Genomic DNA, 21,676 nt, shown 5'->3' on the forward strand with positions numbered 1-21,676 from the left:
CCCCCCCCCCCCCCCCCGCCAAGCCACCCTCCAGGAGACAGACACCCAGGCGAGGCGAGCAGTCCCCATCCCCGTGCAACCGTCGTCTGTGCCGTGGACACCAGGACAGGACCCGGCCTCTAGCTCCCAGGAGCATCCAGAACACCGGGGATTCATGGGTATGATTCGGGAAGAAAATAATCATAATGTCAGAAGGCAACCCCAAAGAACGGGCGCTCGGGTATCTGAACGAACACCAGTGCTCACCACGGCGCACTTCACCATCGCCAAAGGGTGGACGCAACCGAACATCCACCCGCCGATGACTGGAGACCCCACACGGGCTCCGTCTCCATCCCCCGCCACAGCTCAGAAGAACCGTGAACACACGATGTCCAGGGAAGGGAGTGGGTCACAGCAGGCTGCGTGGCATGCGATGCCATTTCTACGAAATGTCCCCATTGGGCCCATCCAGGATGCTGAGTGCAGGGGGAGGCACAGGGGAGGAGCGTGGGTGCTTATGAGGGATGGGGCTTCCTTCTGGGTGTGAGAATGTTCTGGAACCAGACAGAGGTGGTGGGCGCACAGCACAGAGAACGTGCTAAATGCTACTGAATTGCACGAGTTAAGATGCTTAGATTTACGTCATGTGAGTTATACTTCAGTCTAGTACAAAGAGACAGAGCAGAGAGAGGACTGCGGCCCAGCGAGGACCGGAGCCCCCGCCGTGCCAGGGCCCTGGCGAAGCCGCCTGCATCCGCCACCACTGCCCCGCTGCACGCGGCTTGCTGTCCGCGGTTCTAGAGGTCAGCACTCTGAACTGGGCCTCGCACGGGCTCAAGTCAAGGCGTCAGCAGGCACGGTCCTTTCTGGAGGCTCCAGGGGAGAATGTGTTCCTTGCCTTTCCCGGCTTCCAAGACACCAGCATTCCTCGGCTTGTGGCCTCTCTCCACTCCACCATCACGCCTCCTTGCTCTGCTCTGACCCTCCCACCTCCCTCTTCTACTTATAACGACACCTATAACAACTGAGTTACACCTGTCCCACAAGGTCCAGTAGCCAAGAGGGGACTGTAGCTTTGGGGGCCCCCTCCCTGCCCACCACCCAGGCTGGTGCCGTGGGCACCCACGGAGTGCTGGGTGCTGCCCGGCCTATAGGCTCACAGAAGCCTTGCACAGCAGGGGAACTTTCCCAGCCTACAGAAGAAGAGACAGAGGCCCCAAGAGCACTCCTGCCTAAGGCCACTGACAGAGAAGACCTTCGTGGGCCGAGGGCTCCTTGGCCTCACCTTCTGGCTTCAGTCCCCAGGAGAGTTTGGCCCCTTGCCCTCTCCTCTGCCGCTGCCGTTCAGAGCTGTGATGACCCCCAAGCGGGACGTCCCTCACTCTGCAGGGCCAGCTCTGGTGGTGACAAGAACTTGCACCCCACCCATGGAGCTGGGCCACTTGCCAGGGACCACTCACTTCTGACCCTCCAGCCGGTACCACGGTGGGGCCCTGGGATTAAGTTTCCTGTTCATCAGCGTCTGCGAAGTATCATTAGGGCCTTTACGGAAAATCAGCTCATTACGCAACTTGCACAAGGGCTGTAAAAATGATCATTTTTCTAAAGGAGTGTGCTGGGCTCCCATGCAGCCAGGAAGGAAACCAGGAAGACCCTCTTCAGGGCTGCAGGCTTGGTTGGTGGGTTTTCAAAAAAGGAAAGGGTTTGGCCGCACTGAAACCTTTGCTCATGAAGAACGCTAAGAAACGCCCCTAAACGAAGACCTACGTAGTGTCCTAAAGGGCGGGTGGTTAGCAGAACGACCGGTCCCCCGCGGAAATTGCGGCCTGTATGGGGGACGCGGGGCAGCCCCACCGTGTTGCCCTCCCCTGAGCTCACAGCGGGAAACTCAAGTCCCCAGCGGCTGCGGAGGGAAAGGACCCCAGAAGTGCGCTGGATCGGGGCTCAGACGAGGAAGAGAAAGGGGGAGGTAGAAGACAAGCAGCCGTGAGGGTGAGGAGGCCGTGCTGGTGGGAGGTGGGCGCTCTCTCTGCAGAAGGGCTACTCCACACCGGGAGGCCCTGCCCTGCTTGGGCCTGCAGACACCTGCAGACACCTCGCTCCTTCCCCTTATCCCCCCCACCCCGCCCCTGAACTGAAGGGTCACGTCGTGGAGCCTGGAACCGCAGCAGGACTGCCCTGTCCAGGGCAAAGCCCCCAGCCGCCCGAGCCAGGCTCTGCTTCGAAGAGAAATGGACACGGAGGAGAGATGACGCTCTAGCCTCCCGGGAACGAGCAAATAACGTGACTGCGCTCTGTTGCACGAGCCTGACTCCCGCGCACGGGGACACGTGGACGCGCAGACGAGACTGCACTGAGCGGCTGGGCAGCATAACCACGACACGCTAGCAACCAGGCTGGCGGGACAACGAACAGACAGTCGTTCCTGGAGGAAACCAACACCCAAACTACGTGCTGTCTTTGTATCCAGAAATAACACACTGATTCTTAATTAACGTTTTCAAACTGTCCCTATTACAGACCTCACCAAAGCGGGGCGGGGGGAGGAGCCCCAAGGTATTAGCGATGCCCTTGGGTGTAGGCCGTCTGGTGGGTGCGGGAGCCTCGCCCTGTCACCCTTCACACCCTCAACGTGATCTAAGTCCCCTCCCGTGTGTGTTCAGCACGGAGTCCGACAGTGGTTTTAAACAGCCTGTCCTGTCTCTGACGTTAACAGCAACAAAAACCAAAGTCCCCCATTCAAAGGGATCTCTAAGTCCTCTGAGAATGCGACAGACTTCCTGGGTGGGGTGGGGGGCCCCCTAACCCTTGTATCTGTCCCAGTGACTCTCCGAACCTGGGAAAACAGCCCTACCAAGGGGCGGCTGTGCTGGCCTGGATGCTGGGACCCCAGATTCTGGACACGCGGTCCCTCCCTCAGACAACACCGGGGGGCGGCCCCCTGCCATAGTAGCCCGTCAGGACACCGATTGCACGGGGCGGGACCCCGCCCACTTCATCCTCGGGCGGGGCTGTTTCTGTCTTCCCAACCCCCAAACCCCTCATCCCTACCCTGCTGGCCCATGTCCTCCAGGGCCATTGAGGAAGGGCAGGTCCTCGCTGTGCCCACCCGACCTGGAACCTGGTCCCCATTCAGACTTCTCCCTGACCCCTCACCTGTGGGTCAGAATGGGCAACCACCTGCTCTCACTGGGGCTGCTCTTGCCTGTTCCCGTTGCCTGTGTGTCCGGCCCGGTGTTGGGGACCAGAGGCCAGACCACAGGGGTCATGGGATCCTCTGAGGCAGAGCTTTGAAAGCCAAGGGGCATTAAACCTGGGAGTGGGAAGTCCTGCCAAGGGACCCGTGGCCCCCAGACGGGCCAGGGCCACGGCTCGGCCGTCATGGCTAAGCCACCCCGGTTGTGATGCGTGGGGAGGGCGCTTAGGTAGGCAATGATCTGTGAAAGGATTAATTTGCTGTATCTTATTACCGAAATCGAAAGAGATTTTGCAGCCGTCAGTGGAACACGCACGCACGATCTCCCTGGTGGGGACCAGAGGCTCTCTCCCTCCTCCCCGCCCTTCCCGCCGCGGCCAACAGGCAACGCAACACCACATTGAAAATTCATGAAAAAGACACAGGCAGAGGATAGCTGCTGCAGACTCTAATCACTGAGGCCGCGGGCAGCGCGCGGGTGGCGGGGAGGACGAGGGGCGTCACTTGGCCGCGCCGGCGAGCTCACCTGATCCCTTTGTTCTGTGCCACGGGGTGCAGCGAGAGTCTGGACACGGCAGAGATGACCTGGGGAGACCAGAAAGACGCTGCTGTAATTCCACAAGAAACCAGAAAGTCATCACAAAACTAATGAAGGCTTGTGTGCACACAGCTGTTCACTAAGCACATTTCGCCTTTGTACACGCACACACATGCACGTGCACGCACATGCACACACATGCACACGCGCGCACACGCGCACAGACACGCACATGTGCACACACACGCACAGACACGCACACACACACAGTGTAACACTGAGGGGGGCTAGGTACCTATTTTGTGTGTATCGTGCAAAGTGTCATTTCCGTGCACCAACATTTGCTGAGAGCTGCTGGGCTCCCAGTGGCACAGGAGCGGGGCTGGGCTCACCCCCTCCGCCCTCCCCGCACCAGCCATTAACCAATCCCTGGGCCTCATTCTCCCCACACTAGGGTTGGCCTTGTCGGGGCTGCGGAGAGCTGTAGCGGGCGATACGCTTACAAAGTGCTCACCCCATGCCGCTGTTCTGGAAGCTACCATACGGTTAATAACATGTTCACAGCAGGTGCTGGCCCGGTTCAGAGAGGGGCACACAGAGGCCCAGAGAAGTCGAGTGACTTGCCCCAGGTTCCCCAGCAGCCGGGGGCACAGTGTTGACACAAACATCCAAGCGCCGTGCTCCTTTCTCGTGAGCCCCTCCTCTCCCTGCATGACCACTGAAACCAGCGCCCAGCTCCCTCGAAGGGTCGGGGGAAGGAAAATAAAGAGCTCCAGGTTCAGCCTGCATGAGGGGATCCGAGCAGTATCTCCCCAGACCGAGTCCAGACGAAAGCTCTGACGTGCTCAGCAGTGAGCAGTGGCCACTCCTTCTTCAGCTGCCCCGACCCTACCCCGTCCTGTCCTGTGACTCAGGGCCCACCTATCTCCCAGCCTCAAAGGCCCCAGTGCAGGGACTCCACAGGTCCTTAAAACAACAGGCAGCAGGCAGGGAAGAGGTTCCACAGGTGATACACAGTAAACTGAGGCAGGGAAAGGGAGGCAGCTGGCCCAGAGCAGAGAGTGTCACACACCAGAGGCTGCTCACAATTCATCACAGGATTTCTGGGGCCCCTGCCGTGCCGGACATCACACACTGGGGGAGCAGGTGCAAGCCTCCACCTCGAGACCTCCTCGATCGGGGTGCATGAGGCCATCTGCGTGTGTGCATGCACGTGTGTAACAGCATGTGCAAGACAGTGTGTGCATGTGTGCTTGTGCTGGTTTATATGTGTGGTCACCGTGTGTGTGCACGCGTAGTCCGTGTGCTTCTGTGTGGTCTGCGTGTGCATGGGTCCTTGTGCGTGCACGCATGCGCCTAAATAAGAATGCATGAGAGCTGGTGTGCGTGCACGCTGTGTGTGATCTGTGTGCACGCGTATAATACACATATGTACATAGTCTGTGTGTGTCGTCGCGTGCATGCGTGTGCGGTCTGTGTGTTTGCGTGTGTGCATGTGTGTAGCCTATGTGTGTCTGGGGACAGGGAACATGAACACGGCCCGCGAGGACCACCTGCTAAATTCAGACACCCTCTGCCAGCTGCCGCAGGACCCGAGCCCACTGGGTCTTTGACGTGCACCGTCCTGGTGAATCCTCACATCCTACCAGGCCAGGCCTGCCATGCACATTCGGGAGACTGGGAAACTGAGGCAAGGTCTCTTGCCTAAAGCCCCCCGCTGAGACACATTCCACAGACTTCCTTTCAGGCCACTCTCCTTCCAGCCCCAATTTTTTTAGAGGGCGAGAAAACCGAAGCCATACAGAAGGCCCCTTTCTCAGCTGGCGCCGCCTCGGCCAACGCTCCGAGTGCTTTGAGCAGTCCTCTGGTACCTGGTCACACGGCCGGGGCCAGGGCCTGGCAGTCAGGAACCCGCGGGATGGCGGGGTCCTTCTGCACCGCCCCAGACGGGACTCCACTGGCTCACAGCGCGGCCGGCCCGACCGAGGCCCCAAGCTCGTGTGCTACGGAGGGCGTTTCACAAGCAGGGAGCAACTTGGCTTCGGCTGTTATTCTAAACATTTAGGGAAAACAGCAGTTACAGCATGAGAGCCGCGTGTGACAGAGGCTAGCAATGTCAGAGCTCGAAGGCTTTGGGCACACACGCCATGCCCCCCGCGCCTCCGCGGCCGACAGCGTTCGTCACCTGCCCAACTCCTCCCCGGCTGGCCAGACACGGGCTAGACTCCTGCCGGCGGAGCCCACCTGCGTCACCTGCCATCGGTTTGCACACACGGGGACAAAGCCTGTTTCCCGCCCTGGAGTGAGTGCGAACGCTGTGCTTCCTACATCCGGGTGGAGCCCAGGCAGAGAGGAGCTGTGCAGGGGAGCGCCGGAAGCCAGGGCCCAGGTCCCGGGGTGTCCACGCGCCTGCCATCCATCCTGGCAGACATGGTGGCTTCTCCGGCTGCTATGCACACGGCAGCCACAGCCCTCGGCTCACAGACACTCTGCTCCAGGCTGGAGTCTGTCATCCATGGAGGTGAGGGACTCGGCTCCAGGTTCCCCTCGAGCCAGAGGCAGCTCCTTACATGGGTTCCTTATGCCCCTCTCTGTTGGAAGGGCCCTGTCCCTGAAACTGCCTGGGCCACACTCCCTGGCTGGCATGTGTGCAAGAAGGGGAGTGCTCTGGTGGGGCCCAGAGCAGGGAACCCTGCTGCGGTGACGGAGGATGGGGGCTGCTGGGAGCAGGTGTGGGGCCCCCTGTCATGGAGTCAGACGTGGGGTGGCAGCAGTCCCATGTGGGAAGACAGGGTGCAGGGCACATCTCCCTGCAGGGGAAGCGAGGTCCCTTGGGTGGCTCCCACGGCACCCCTGACAAGGCGGCCCCATCCCACGATGGAGGGGCCAGGCCACGATCAAACACCCTCCCAGCCCACAGCCCCTCCAGCTCTTCTGAAAACATAAATGTCAAACGATGACATTTTCCCAACTTTTATCTGCACTTCTCGTCTGCACCCCAGTTAACAAACAGAATGAGCACACACATACCATCTTCCCCTCCTCCCCACGTACCACTGGCTCAAGCCTTTGGGCTCAGCAATCCACTGACCACATCGGAGGGGCCAAGGAACGCATGCAGGGGGGCAGGGCAGGGGGTAACGGCAGAAAGATGTGTTCCCAGAGGGCCAGTCCCACGGGGAGGAGCCACACGTGCACCCCCAGTGAAGACGCCGGGAGCAGAGGCGACAGCCCGGAGGATGGCAGGTCGAGGTGCAGGGTGTGCACGCTGGGTGGGCGTCTTGGCTCCGTCCCCACCCAGCCACGGCCTGCTCTGACCCCACGCTCTCCACCAGGTCTGCATCAGGGCAGACAAACTCCTAAACGCCGGCAGCCACGCAGCTTCTCTTGCTCGCCGGCGGAGTTTCAGGCCCACCCCACGGAAGGTTCTGGAGTAGAAGAGAGTAGGGTCCAGGAATCTGTTAATTTTTAAGTCCCTGCATGGCCCAGATGTGGAGGTTGGGTCAGACAGGCCACAGCGCAGATGTGGTCAAGGCGTGCAGAAGGGCAAGGAGAGTGCCCCGAATGTCCACCTCGGGCCAGCCTACAAAGCACGGAGCCACTGAAGGGCGATGTGTGTGGAACAGATAGTCAAGCCAAGTGGGCAGCAGGGACTTCTGGGGGAAGGACACGTGGTCTGGACCCCAGGAAGCCAAGGGGGACCCAGGGCAGAGCAGCGTCCAGTGAAGAACTCACTGAGCCTAGAGTTCCGGGACGGAGCTCCCAGGACCTCTGCCACTGGGGGCCTACTGCCTTCCCTCACGAAGCTTGTCCCGCTAGACCCCAAGGGCCCCGAACCAGGGCAGCACCCCATGCTAACCTCAAAGCTTCCACTTGTAAGCTACCAGGCATGGAGAGCTGGGCGGGCAGCCCGCAGGACATGTCCCCGACGGGCCACCCGCAAATCCTCCCAAGAAGGGCGGTGGGAACCATCCCGCTCGCCCGGCCGGAAGCAGCGAGCCCTTGCTGCTCTCATGGCGTTGAGAAGACTCTGGTTCCCACTCTGGGATGCAGGGAACACTTTAGCCCCAGAGATGTCCCTGCAGCAACTTACGAATGCCAAACAATCCAGCAGCCGCCTGACCACCCAACGCCAGGGTCCAGGAGGCAGACAGTCAGGCACACCCCCACGAGGGGAACCTGAGCTGTCGGGTACACCGATGGTTGTGGAAGGAGATTTGTGGACATAAAATATATCCATGAAGCCCTCGAGTGAAAGAAACAGATGGTGAAACATGTACGATCCACAGAGTCTAGTTTTTAAAATCATAATCTGCTTGGGACGCCTGGGGGGCTCAGTCGGTGAAGCGTCTGCCTTCGGCTCAGGTCGTGATCCCGGGCTCCTGGGATCGACCCCTGTGTCTGGGCTCCCTGCTCAGCGGGGAGCCTGCTTCTCCGTCTGCTCCCCACCCCACACTCCTGGCTTGTGTTCTCTTCTGCTTGCTCACTCTCTCTCTCTAATAAATTTTTCAAAATCTTTAAATCATATGCTGCTTAAAAGGGCCGGGCAGAAACGCGCAGAAGGTAGGCACTGACTGATGTCTCTGACGGTCCTCCTCCTGCTCTTCCTTGGCTGTAGTACTGTAGTTTCCCACAATATACCGCAGGAGCAAATGTTATTTAAAAAACAAAGTCTACTGGAGTCCATCCCCCCTCCCAGGTACAGACCCTCCCTGGATTTTCCTGTTAATAAAACATGCTATTCAAACCAAAAGGCTCGGACTCCGGGCCCTGCGGTAGAAACACAGGACAGATCTACTCTCATCACACCATGGCCATCACAAACTGGTCATAAGACACCACTCTCCCACCCTCACCCAGAGCGCACAGCGGCAGGTCCCCCCGACTCGAGCCGCAGCCAGCAGGACACCAATCAGGACTCTCGCGCTTGTGAAACTGAGGAACATCTCCTTGAAATGTATCCGCACACGAAGCTGCGCCTTTGAGCTTTGTACTCCAAGTACCTGGCACACGATGTCACCCGGCAAATGCTGATGTGGCTAGATGGATACATAGATGGATGCATGGGTACGTGGAAGGATGGATGGATGGATGGATGGATGGATGGATGGATGGATGGATGGATGGAAGGAAAGGAGAATGGATAGATGGGAGAGAGGATGGATAGATGGATGGATGGATGGATGGATGGATGGATGGATGGATGGAAGGAAGGAAGGAAGGATGGATGAGTGGATGAGAGGGAGGGAGGATGAATAGTGGATAGATGCATAGATGGTTGGATGAACAGATGGATAGATGGATAGAAGGAAAGGAGAATGGATAGTGGATGGATGGAAGGAAGAGAGGATGGACAGTGGATGAATGGATGGATGGATGGATGGATGGACAGATGGATGGGGAAAAGGGAGGATGGACAGATGCATGCATGGATGGGAGGATGGACAGTGGATGGATGGATGGATGAATGGATGGATGGATGGATGGACAGATGGATGGGGAAAAGGGAGGATGGACAGATGCATGCATGGATGGGAGGATGGACAGTGGATGGATGGGTGGATGAATGGATGGATGGATGGATGGACAGATGGATGGGGAAAAGGGAGGATGGACAGATGCATGCATGGATGGGAGGATGGACAGTGGATGGATGGGTGGATGAATGGATGGATGGATGGATGGATGGGAGGAAGGGGGGATGCATGGATAGACAGATGGATTGTAGAAGAAGGATGAATAGATGGGTGGAAGGAGGAGGGAAGGACAGATGGGAAAGGTGAGTGACTGAATGACAGAGGAAGGCTCACAAGACTCCAGGCTCTCCCTACAGCCCCAGAGAGGGGTTTCAACGCCACACTGGTCTGTGAGCTCCTTGAGGGCTGGAGCTGAGCTGGGTTTGCTCAATGATGCATTCCCAATGTCTTCACAGAGTAGACCCATCAGCTGTAACTCCTGCCAGAGAAACCAGAGGCTTTTCCACACTCCTTGTGGATTGCTCAAGTGGGGACCCTGCTTCTCAGGAAGATCTGGGCCACTGGAGGCCCCAAGTTCACTTTGGACAGAGACCAGGAGACTTGGGAGCGGGACAGAGCAACCACTGGCATGTTCACGTTAAAGTCCCACTGGGGACAATCCCAAGGTGGCACGGGTATTCTCTTTGCACTTAATTCCTCTCGTGTTGAAAAGGACGATTGGTCAGTACGTCCTACCCAGCCCTGCTGCTGTGAGCCTGCCCTGGGGCACAGACCTCAGGGCATGTCATGAGACTTCTGGTCCCCCCCATGACAGACACTGGATAGGACTGATGGGGCACCCATTTTATAGACAGGAAACTGAAGCTGAATATTGGGGAACTTGATTGGGCTCACACAGCTGGTCAGCGGGGGCTGAGAGGGACACTCCTGTTACCCACCCCGCTGAACTTCTGGAGGGGGAAGGGTCCACAACAAAATATCTTTCAACCTCCACACTCTCCCCTTCCCTGAAGGGTAGGCAGAGCCCATAGTTCTGGGGGAGCACAGGAACACAGTCGGGCTGGCTATGCCCTCTGCTGAGGATGCCCACTGCCACCCCAGCTCTCCCCGAGCCTCGTGGACACCCGACACTTGTCACGTGCCACATGCAGCTTTTCCAAGCTCTTCTGCGGCTTGCATCGCATCTGACCTTTGAAAGCAGGCTCTGAATTGCCTCTTCACATTTTACAACTGCAGCCCACTGAGTTTATGGGACGGGCAGGAGGCACGGGGGGCCGCAGGAGTGCTCGAAGAATAGCTGTGTATATGGTAGGTGTGTAAACGGATGGGTGCATGCGTGAATGGATGGGTGTGTCGGCGAACAGATGGGGAGATGGGTGGTGTGTGGGTGTATGGATGGGTACGTGGATAGGTGGATGGGTACGTGGGTGAAGGGATGGGGAGATGGGTGGGTGTGTGGGTGAAGAGATGAGTGTGTAGAGGCATGGATGGAGGTGGGGACGAATGACGGGTGTGGGGGCGAACAGACTGGTGTGTGGACAAATAAACGGGTACATGGATGGTTAGTGTGAGAATAAATGGGTAGGTGGTTGGATGCGGGAGCGGCTAGATGGTAGATGGACAGGCAGAACCGGCAGCAAAGTTCCAAAGAGAACCTGCCTCCCGGGGCGCCTGGGTGGCTCAGGCGGTTAAGCACCCCACTCTCGATTTTGGTTCTGGTCAGGATCTCAGGGTCATGAGATCGAGCACCATGCCGGGCTCCATGCTCAGCACGCAGTCTGCTTGAGTCTCTCTCTCCCCCTTCTCCCTCTGCTCTTCTTCTCTCTCTCTAATAAATGAATCTTTAAAAAGAGAGAGAGAGAGAACCTGCCTCCCTCCCAATCCCCACCTCTTTATCGTCAGAACATGAGCTACCATTTCTTGAGCACCTAGTAGGTTATGCACGGAGATAAACCCCACGCAAACGCTACTCCTGTATGTATCACCCCCCCCCAACGCCCCATTATGAGATGCAAACCCTGGGGACTGGATTAGAATGAGGACCATGTCCCAGTCACCCATCAATAACTGGCCGATTGAGGAACTGAACCCAGACCTGCATGACCCAAACCTGGGTTTCTCCGTAGCGCGCCACCCCCAGGAGCCCGCAGCTGGGCACAAAGCCGCATACCCCCTCTTCCAGGCCTGACTGGACCACATCCTCCTGCCTCTCCTGCAGCGTCTGAGGTCCACCCAATGATGGGAGCAGACGTCCAGGGGGCTCAGGGAGCCTCCCGTTCCTGGGCAGCCTCGAAACACCCATGTTCAAGGTGGCGGAGCTGCCATCAGCCAGGGCCCCGGAAGGTCTTCCTGGGGCAGAGGCCACACACACACATGCACGCGTGCACACATACACACGTGTGTGCCCTCTGCCCACCCGGCACTTCCCTGGAGGTTCGCCGTCTCCCGGCTGAGCCCCCATCGCACCTCACCTTTCCACTGGAACTCGAAACGCGAACCAAGGTTTTTGAGTGTTTTTTGCTTTAAAGTCTTTATTATCCTGAACATAAAAGACAGCAGTCCTCCAGGATATGCGTGCATTATGTGGAAACAGTATTTCTTTACAAGTGAAAAAATCAATACGCCTCAGAACGAAGGCCTCTATGCTAACGCGTACCATAAAAAGTCGGGTTTGAAGAGCTGACAAAATGTCTCCGCAAAGAAACAAGGACGCACGCGTCCCTGCCACGTTAAGGCAGCACCAGCGGCTCGCTCGGGAACCTCGGTAAAGCGGCGTGTGCGTCCCGGCATTTAGCTGGCACTGCCCCCGGGAAGGCCAGCCAGCTGCCCCGAGGTCCTCGATGAAGACGCACGGGCAGGAACAATCCAGAACAACAAAGACGGATACGAGCTGGCCATCAAGAGGGACGCGGGGCTGCTTCGTGCTGGCAGTGACGTGAGCAATCGCGGGCAAACGCCCGGTCCCGTCAGACCCCTGAGCGATCCGGAGAGCTTCCTGGCCCCAACTCTCTCGCTGTCACTAGGAGTCACGAAGCAGGAGTCACACACACCGGGCTCAAGCCTGCAGACCTTCCTTATCGGCCACTACCAGACATCTGGAAAACACACACACACGCAGCTCCACGGAGCCAAACGGCACGATTACGGACCTCATTAAACGTGTTCCCCGGGAAACTCCCCTATCTGTCCTGGAGATCGGCAGCGAACACGGCTGCATAGTTAGAAGAAAATCACCCTAAATCGCCTCCCCAGCTCAGCCCTGCACTGCCCTCCTGTTTTCTCCTTCTCTCACATCGAGAGTAAGGTCAGAAAAGCTTCCGCGCTGGAGCCTTCAGAACGAGGAGCGGCCACTGAGGTGCGACTCATCACACCAGGCGTGCAATCACGGCCCCGTGTTCGAGCCCTGCCCCCGGAAGAGCCGGAGAGTCAGAAGCAAGTGGGAAGCACGGGCACTTGTCAGCCGCTGTGTCCTGCGCGGTAGCGGTGGGGCGGGGGGTCCTGGCAGATGGGACCCTTCTTCCAGGGGCGAAAGGGTGCAGGAGACGGGGGCCCCGGGAGGGCTGAGTGGCCAGATGAAAACCACCACTGGCTGGAGCCAGCGACGGGCGGCACTCTGGAAGGGACGCATGGAAGGAGGGTCTGGCGGTCCCGGAAAGAGGGTCGGAGCTCAAAAGCGATTTAGGAGGCAAGAAAAAGCATTAAAAAAAAAAAAAAAAAAAAAAAGAAAAAAGATAAAAAAAAAAAAAAAAAAAAAAGGCCGAGTCTGCACACTCTTCAGCATTGGCCCGTTCCTGTCCTGAGCTCGAACCGGGGCTTCCCGACGGTTTGAAATGAACCCCGAACCTAGCTGCACGTCCTCAGTCTCAGTGGGGGTGATCAAAACCTCACATGCACGCGGGACAGGCCATTCTAAGCCTCGGGGACCGGCAGCCTGAATCTTCATGCCTTGTACTCCGTAGGCACTGAAGGCCGTAACACATATGGATGAAGGAACGGATGGACGGGTGGGTGAATGATCCGAGCTGGACTCACATATTAAGTGCCTACCCGTGCCGGTCACGTTACAGGAGTCGCTTTGGTTAACTTGCAATCACGAGAGCCGCAAACCAGGGCAAAATGGCAGGGATGAGAGTTCAAGTCCTAAGCCTGCCACGGACTATTTGAGCCACTTTTCTCTAGGCCTCAGTTTCCCTATCTGTGGACTAAGGGAAGATGGCAAATGCTGCCACAGCTCCTTCCTGTGTTCACTGCAGGCATCACTAATCAATCACAGCGCAGGCATCAGTAATCCATCACAGTGCTCCTTTCTGCTAAAGCCTCAGGCAGCCTCTGAAACGTTCCCTGCGCAGTGCTCAGAGCCAGCTCGGCCTGTCAGAAAGATCTGGCATGCAAGGAGAGGCCTGACTCCACCCCGAGAAACACCTAGACCTGGCAGTCTCAAGAGTCCCCCTGGGCACCATCCACTGTCCCCGATCTGTAACATCAGGTCAAACGCTCCGTGGTCACTGGGCAGGGAGAGGGCATGAGCTTCAGCTGTTCCCGACCAGGAAGGTTTGCAGGAATCAGTCAGGGAAACTTAAAATCCTTAGTGGAAGAAACTTAGTGACCATCTGGTCCAAATTCTTCACTTTATAGGTGGGAAAGCTAAACCCAGCTAGGAAGCTGTCAGTGGTCTCCAAGGGCCGTCCAGGAACTTCCAGGCAGAATCGTCCAGAGACAGAGGTGGCATCTGGTGCTCAAGGCTCTTGCTCTCGCTGGCAGACCTTCGTTAACAACAATGGCTAAGTATCTAGGCTTCTCCTGGGTTCATTTCATTTCATTCCCTCAAAACCCCACGAGACGCTTCTGCTGTTCCTCTCATTTTATGGAGGAGTAACTGAGGCCCGGGGCTTTGTGACAGACCAGTAGTGACCTGAGACAGATTCGGCTTGTGCACCCGGCTGTGGGGCTCCAGCTCTCTGCCCCAGCCCTGCCCCAGAAAGGGCGGCTCTGGACGGAGGCCGACAGTGGCAGGCAGGATCGGGTAGGGCCAGCAAGCCTGTGCAACCACGATGATGGCTTTGGGGAGCTGGCTGGCTGGGCGGGCTGCGGGCCACTCACCACCTGTGAATGCATGCGCACTCATCCCCCTGGCACGCCCTGCAGCTGCAAGAAAGCAAGACCCCCCTCCTCCCCACCGCCAGACAAGTAAAAGGTGGGATGAAGGTGTGTCGTCTCAAACAGACAAGCAGCAACACGTCTCCCCTCTGATCCTGGCGAGGCCACGAACCAAGACCCACGTCTGCTGCCCAGGGTATGAATCACTGCCCAGAGGTACAAGAATCCCCAAGGCCCAGGCGCCCTGCCCAGGTCTTGGATGCCAACGGCATCACAGACACCACAGGGCAGAGCAGGAAGGAGCCCCAGTCCCACGTGGAAACCTCACCCTGTCTGCAAGGCTCTGACTACAAGTTTCCTTTCCCTCTTCCTTGTAGCGGAGACAGCGAACCGAGGGTCAGAAAGCAAGCATCTACACAGCCCGCTCCTCGAGTGGGTCCCGTGCCCCACGAGCCCACGCCAGTCTCTGCCCGTTAACTCTGATCACATCCAAGCTGAGCACGCGTGGTTCAGCTCCACCACGACGGCGTGGGGTCGGGACGACCGTCCCTACTGTCCAGAGGAAACCGAGGCTCCGACAGACAGGGGACCTCACTCCCCACGACACGACCACAGAGGCAGCCCCAGGACTGAAGCTGGCTGTCGGACTCGGCCCTTTCTAAGCACCTCTGCATTCCCATGGAGGAGTGAAATGCCTCCCATCTTAAAGAGTTGCCAGAAACAAGGAATGGACTCTGGTTTTCCCTCACTGTCCTCGGAGTGCCTAGAACCAGTACTGGGGCACCCGGGGCCGGGATGTGGCAGTCCTGCACATACAATCCCAAGGGATGCCAAGTCACAGCCCCCAAAGACTGGGATCCACATGCCTGGGCACTCGCGAGTGTTCACCAGCCAGCCTGCCAATCCCAGAGTCACAGCCCAGAAGCAGTGCTCAGAACACAGGATCTACCAGAGCTTCCTGAATGAGCTGCCGCTACAGTAAGCCTGAGCCCTGACTGTAAGCCTGAGCCCTGACTGTAAGCCTGAGCCCTGACCGTGAGCCTGAGCCCTGACCACGAGCCTGAGTCCTGACCGCGAGCCTGAGTCCTGACCGTGAGCCTGAGCCCTGACCGCGAGCCTGAGTCCTGACCGCGAGCCTGAGCCCTGACCGCGAGCCTGAGTCCTGACCGCGAGCCTGAGCCCTGACCGTAAGCCTGAGCCCTGACCGCGAGCCTGAGCCCTGACCGCGAGCCTGAGCCCTGACCGAGAGCCTGAGTCCTGACCGTGAGCCTGAGTCCTGACCACGAGCCTGAGTCCTGACCGTGAGCCTGAGTCCTGTCTGTGAGCCTGAGTCCTGATCACGAGCCTGAATCCTGATCATGAGCCTGGCACTGGGCTCCAAAGTTAGCCTCTTGCTACCTCACTCAATCCCCAACCACCCAAGGAAATCAGTGATACTGTGCCCCTTGTCAAAGGAGAAAACGAAGGATCAAGTGGTCAGGGTGGCTGAGATGGCCAAGACCCTGGATGGCCTGATTTGCACCCAGTGCTCTTAAAAGGGAAGCATCCAGAAGAACGGCCTCAGCACCCCCCGCCCCCCGTGTGAGCCTCGCCCTGGGCCCCTCCCGTCGCCTTTCTGGCTCAGCTGCGCTGGTCTGGGCCTTCACCATCGGTCAACCCCAGCTTGCTAATGGGGGAGAGGTGACAGCAGCCATTACCTGAGAGGGCCGGCGGCTTTCGGGGCTGCTTCACTGCCTTCCCTGATTAATGGCCATTTTAACGGGAAGAGGAACAAAAATTGTATCTCTTCCACCACGGCTATAATTTTTCAATGTACACGCTTATCTCTAAAGCGAATACTTAGTAACTGGGTTAGTAAGTGCAAGTACGACCCAGCGCACGGAGTGAGGAGACTTCTCCTGTCGGCTCACTCTCGCCAGCCCCGTGCTCCCGGGCCTGAGTGGCTGGGAGAGCCTCTGGCCCCCGCACCCCCGGACCCCCCACCCCGGTACTTTCTCCCCAGCTGATAGCCAGGCAGGGTGTGGCTCTGCTCTCGGCTCCTGCTTCTGGGTGTCAGACAGTCCCAGCAGCGCCCCGGGCGGGCGGCCACCTCCACGGGCCTCCGAAGGCGGGGGAGTGGGCTCAGGGGTCAGGGACAGTGTCAGCACCCTGTGCAGCAGCCACGCACCTGTGCGAGGACGACCTCAAGCAGCCACACAAGTACAGGACACGCAGCAAATCCCAGCCCTTTCACAGCTGTAAAATGCTTGGGGGTGGGCATTTCTGGAAAGATCTGACAGGGTTGAGCATTAGGAAGACTCTTCCAAGCCTGACAGATGTGCGTCCCCCCCATCCCCAGCCAAGGAAGGGAAGGGAGGGCAGCTCGGTCTGTCTCCTCACCTGTGAAGCCCCACGTGGCAAGGAGACCACACGGATCCACGCCCCGTGGCTTCACCCTGACCCCTCCTGTGGCGGCAAGCCCCCACTTCCATCACCAAGTCTCTGTGGCTGTTGCTAGACAGAGGTCAACCTTTGCTATGGACTGAATGTCTGTGTCCCCCCAAATTCCTGTGCTGAGGCCCTAACCCCAGTGGGAGGGTATTAGGAGGTGGGGTATTTCAGGGTGATTGGGACACGGGGGTGGGGCCCGCAAGGGCAGGATCAGTGCCCCTCTTGGAGGAGACACAGAGGGATGCTCTCTCTCTCTCCCTGCCCCAGGAGCTCGCCGCGAGAAGGCCGCCATTCATAAACCAGGAAGACGGCCTCACAGAACCAACCCTGCTGGCACCTGGTCGGATGGCCAGGCTCCAGACACGTGAGAAATCACGTCTGCTGCTACGGCGCCTGGTCTGTGGTACATTTGTTACAGCAGCAGACCCCGCTGACTGACACAGCCTTGCAGAGGACGTCCCTGCCTGCCCTCCAACAGCCCTGGGAAAATCCCCAGGAAGCCACACCTCGGGAGACTTCCCACTGCCCATATCAGGAGTCCCCACCTGGGCCGAGGCCTCAGAGATGGGGGCAGGTGCGGGGAGGGCCCCGTATCAGGAGTCCCTACCTGGGCCGAGGCCTCAGAGATGGGGGCAGGTGGGGGGAGGGCCCCGTATCAGGAGCCCCCACCTGGGCCGAGGCCTCAGAGATGGGGGCAGGTGCAGGGAGGGCCCCGTATCAGGAGTCCCCACCTGGGCCGAGGCCTCGGAGGTGGGGGCAGGTGGGGGGGAGGGCCAAGGGTGGCAGCTGCCCACCGGGTGTGGAGCCCTCCCCGGCTTCCTCTTGCATCATGGGAATTCAGCCTCTGACACCCTGCAGGAGGCGGGGGGGGGGGCCTTGCCCCTGCCCCGGAGCCAGGTGCCTGCCCGCCCTGTCTCAGGGCAGCCTGTGGCACTGCCTTCCAGAGGGCACAGAGCACCAGCCTGAAGTCACTAAACCCGGCTCTGCATCCAGCTACAGACTGTCCCCCAAATCTTGGCAATGCCCTAAGCTCCCAGGGTCCTGGGCCCTGACCTGTACCACAGGATGAGTGCCCCGATGAGTTCTCATTTCCTCACCTATGTGTTCAGTAACATTCAGTGAGCAGCTGGGTCCCAAGTATTAGGGACGAGAGGCCAGAGGTGGCTTCTGGAGCTCACAGGACACACTGGGTGCTCAACACTCTGGGGCACAGGGCTGATGAGCCAAGGGGCGGAGGGCCTAACTGAGCAGGGGTATCAGGGAAGGCTCCCCGGAGGAGGTGCTGCTCAACCTGAGAGATGGACAGGGGTCAGCCGGGTGATGGGCTAGCGTGTGTCAGAGAGTCAGCACATGCATATTGCCTCACCATAAATGAGGGCCACCTTGCAACAACGTGGCCTCGAGGGTGGCCCCAGGGCCCCGCCTTGGCCGTCAGCACCTGACCCTGAGAAGCACGCTCTCCTTTCTGAAGCCGTATCGGCCCAAAAACCCCATCGCCCCGTGTCTGGACGCCCAATTTGTGCGACGCTAGCCCTCACCAGGAAAAACTCTGAAGTGACTTTTTTTCTCTTGAGCACTGTGTTTCCAGAAACAGATGGAAAACAGCTGCAGCAAAGCTCCAGACTGCTTCTGAGAAGAGGGGTTCATCTAGATTTCAGCTTAATCCTGGCCCGTCAAGGGACTTCCTGTACCCATCACCCCATGGGTTTTTTCTTATCTAAGGCTAGGGTTCAAAGGTGCCTTTGCCCGGACCAGATTCTCTGCGACCATGGGAGAGAGCGTGCGTAAGAAGCAAGCCGGCCCGAAGCAGAGGAGGAAGCTAGGTGACGGGGCCTGGGGGGACGGCCAGGTGCAGACCCCCCTGCTGCCCGCACTGCCAGGCTCTGGCCACTTCCCCACCTGGCCGGGCACCAGGGCCGTGGCAGGGGAAGAAGCACAGGGGAGCCTTCTCCAGCTCCAGCAGGAATCTTGTCCTTAAAACAGTCAAAGGGGAGGGCTGCCAACTGCCACAGCCCAGAGGAGCCCCAGGGGACATGATGACGAGAGGGAACAGGGGGACCTGACGGGACCCTGGGTAGGGAGGGCTCACCCTCGTCACCAAGCGGCCCAGAGAGGGCCAGTAGCCCGTCCGGGCCCACGGCCCAGAGTAACGGAGCCAGGCTCTGAACCAGGCCACCGGCTTGTCCTGTCCACGGCGCAGATGGAAGAATTACACTGGGCTCCAGAACACAGTGGGACAGAGGCTTCCGCAGGCCCAAACAGTGCCTGTCTACAGCTGGGCCATGTGCTGGGTCTCCCTGTACCTGCAAGGCTCCTCCCCATGGGAAGGGAACTTCCCAACAGGACCCACCAACTCAGCGGCTCGGGAACACAGCCCAGGGACACGGTGCTCTGCACCAGGCTCTGCGGGTTCACGGCAGCTCGAGCCTCTGAGCATTCTTGAGATTCTCCTTCAACGGTTAGAGGCAGCAGATGGAGGTGAGGGACCGCAGGACCCACAGCCGGGAGCAGGGGGAGGGGAGGAAACAGGAGACAGAGCCGCAGCCAGGGGAGCCGGCCGTCCTCACATGGCCCCTCTAGAACGAGCGTGTGGGGTAGGGGTCGATGTGGCCGGGCTTGGGTTGCACGGGACCAGCTAAGGGGGCTGGACGTCACCCTGAGGTCATGGGAAGGCAAGAAAGGTCAAGAGGGAGGCATAGGATGGATGCAGCTCGGGAGAGACGCAGGGCAAGGCCAGGCTCGGGCACCCCGCCACGAGCACCGCCCATTCATCCTGCACCCCCGCTCAGCCCACAAGCGTGGGCTCCCCAAGGACTAACGGCCTGCGTGCTGTCTTCACAGCCCCAAGGGCAGCCCTGTGACACCTAGCACAAAGGACAAGTCCCTGGAATATACTGCTGCTAGTCTGTGCTGCGTCTGAGGGTCCCCAAAACTCACGTCCTTCCCCAAGCCGCAGGTGGTGGCCTTATTTGGAAAAAGGACTGCTGCAGATATAATTAGTTAGGAGAAGTCATTCTGGAGTAGGGTGAGCCCTGAATTCAACGTGACTGGTGTCCTTAGGAGAAGAGACACAGGAGTCCCAGGGAGAGGCGGAGAAGCCACACGGCAGAGGCAGCGATCGGAGGGAGGGACGCAGCCACAGCCAGGAGCGCCCAGAGCTGCCAGGGGCTGGGAGGGGCAGGAAGGACCCCCCCCACCGGAGCCTGCAGAGGGAGCATGTCCTGGGACACCTGGAGTTCCGACGTATGGCCCCAGAACCAGGAGAGAACGGATTTCTGTTGCAAGCCCTCCCCAGGTGTGGTGCTTGGTTTCGGCAGTCCCGGGGATGCTGGTGCGAGCCTGAGTCCCAAGCCCCAGAGCCAGGGTGGGGGGCGCTCCCCCTTCAGCGCGGACAGCCGCCCGAAGGTGCAGGGGTTAGAATGCCACAAGGATCGGCGCCTCATGGCGCAGTAGGTCAAGCCTCCGACTCTTGATTTCAGCTCAGGTCATGATCTCAGGGTCGTGAGGCTGAGCCCCGAGCTGGGCTCCAAGCTCAGTGCACAGTCTGCTTGTCCCTCTGTCTCTGCTCCTTCCCCCACTCTCTTTCTCAAACAAAATCTTTAAAAAAAAGAATGCCACAAGGTGACACTCGGGGACCCTGGGACACGTCCCCCCTCGGTAGGAGAGGGCAGTCAGTCACCGAGGCACGGCTCCCATGGAGGTGACGGCTGAGGCCCAGACAGACAAGGACAGCTCTGCCCATGAACAAGGTGGAACAGCACAGCACAATGACCTGAACATCAGTTCGGCTTTTCCTGGAGGCCCCCGGCACCCCGGGTTCGAGCAGCGTCCCCACACCCGGCTCATGCTGGGCCTGGCCCCACAGCAACCCTCCTTCCCCGGGAACATCTCCCTCAGCCGCATCCCTGTGCCCCCTCCCCTCCGCTCTCTGCGGTTCCTTCCCCCGAGTCCTAGGGAAGGGCGGGCCCTGAGCCTGCAAATGCCCGACGTCCCCGCGCAACACTCTTCAAGCAGATGGACCCTTTATCATTTGCTCCTTTTATGCTCCCCTCATGATCTGAAACGAGTGCTGCTAATTGATAACGCCGTTCTGCGCAAAGTCAATGGCTGGCAGGACCCGGAGACCTCACGCGGGGAGACGGGCGTGCCCCTGTCCAGGGGGCAGTGAGGTGTGAGCTAAGGAGTGTGAGCAACGTGAAGGGGGAGCGGGAAGAGCAGAGTCAACCAGGGGAGCACAGAGCCAGCCGCGGACCGGCTGCCCGAGGTCAGGTGCTTACAAATTCATGGGAACATACTGAACCAATGTGGAGACGAGAGCGACCCGCTCCACTGAGGGCCTGCGTCCCCAGCCAAGGCAGGTGGGCTGCCAGGCAGGAGGCAGGCTGGGGCTCAGCCAGAGCAGTCCATGGGGACACAGGCTGCTGCGGGTAGTGAGCACCCCATCGCCCGGAGCTATGTAATACATTGATGCTGGCATTGTACAGGTGATCAGACAAGAAGACTTCCGGGTCAGTGCTCCTCTGAAGGCCACGTGCACCCCAAACCCTCAGCTGAAGCCCACAGACCACTGACAGCTTGGCTTAAATCGGTTCTAGCAGCTGTCATGGACAAGCAGAGAAAAGTCGAAATGAGTGGTAAGCTTTCAGGACACGTGCACACACACGTCCACGCGCGCACCAACACCAGCAGGGGGGCTCACCGAGCCCCTCCGTGCACCTGCGTCGCGCTCCCTCGGCCGGAGTGCCCTCCCCTGGCCCCTGCCCGGCCCCAGCTTCCTCCAAAGCGTCTTCCGCCCTCCCTGGAGTCCGCTGACTGCCCTTGCCGCGTCCCCCAACGCACTCTGTGGACGGACTCGCACAGCCACCACACGTGGGCTGCGGTGAGAATGCCACGGCGCTCGACAGATGCAGGCCACGGCTGTCTCTCGACCACGAGCTGGTTACCTGGGGGGGGGGG

The 21,676-nt window shown here is 59.2% G+C and overlaps 1 protein-coding gene across 1 annotated transcript in view; it reads right to left on the bottom strand.

Annotated features, from left to right (window-relative positions):
• VAV2 (vav guanine nucleotide exchange factor 2) overlaps positions 1 to 21,676 on the bottom strand; it is a 175,343-nt gene that overhangs the window by 73,324 nt on the left and 80,343 nt on the right. The window contains exon 3 of the mRNA XM_040632153.1: positions 3,705 to 3,763. Within this exon, the coding sequence (XP_040488087.1) occupies positions 3,705 to 3,763 (59 nt within the window). The remainder of the gene's footprint in view (positions 1 to 3,704; positions 3,764 to 21,676) is intronic.

Source organism: Ursus maritimus, unplaced genomic scaffold (genome assembly GCF_017311325.1).
Source record: "Ursus maritimus isolate PB19 unplaced genomic scaffold, ASM1731132v1 scaffold_17, whole genome shotgun sequence".
NCBI classification, from domain to species: domain Eukaryota; kingdom Metazoa; phylum Chordata; class Mammalia; order Carnivora; family Ursidae; genus Ursus; species Ursus maritimus.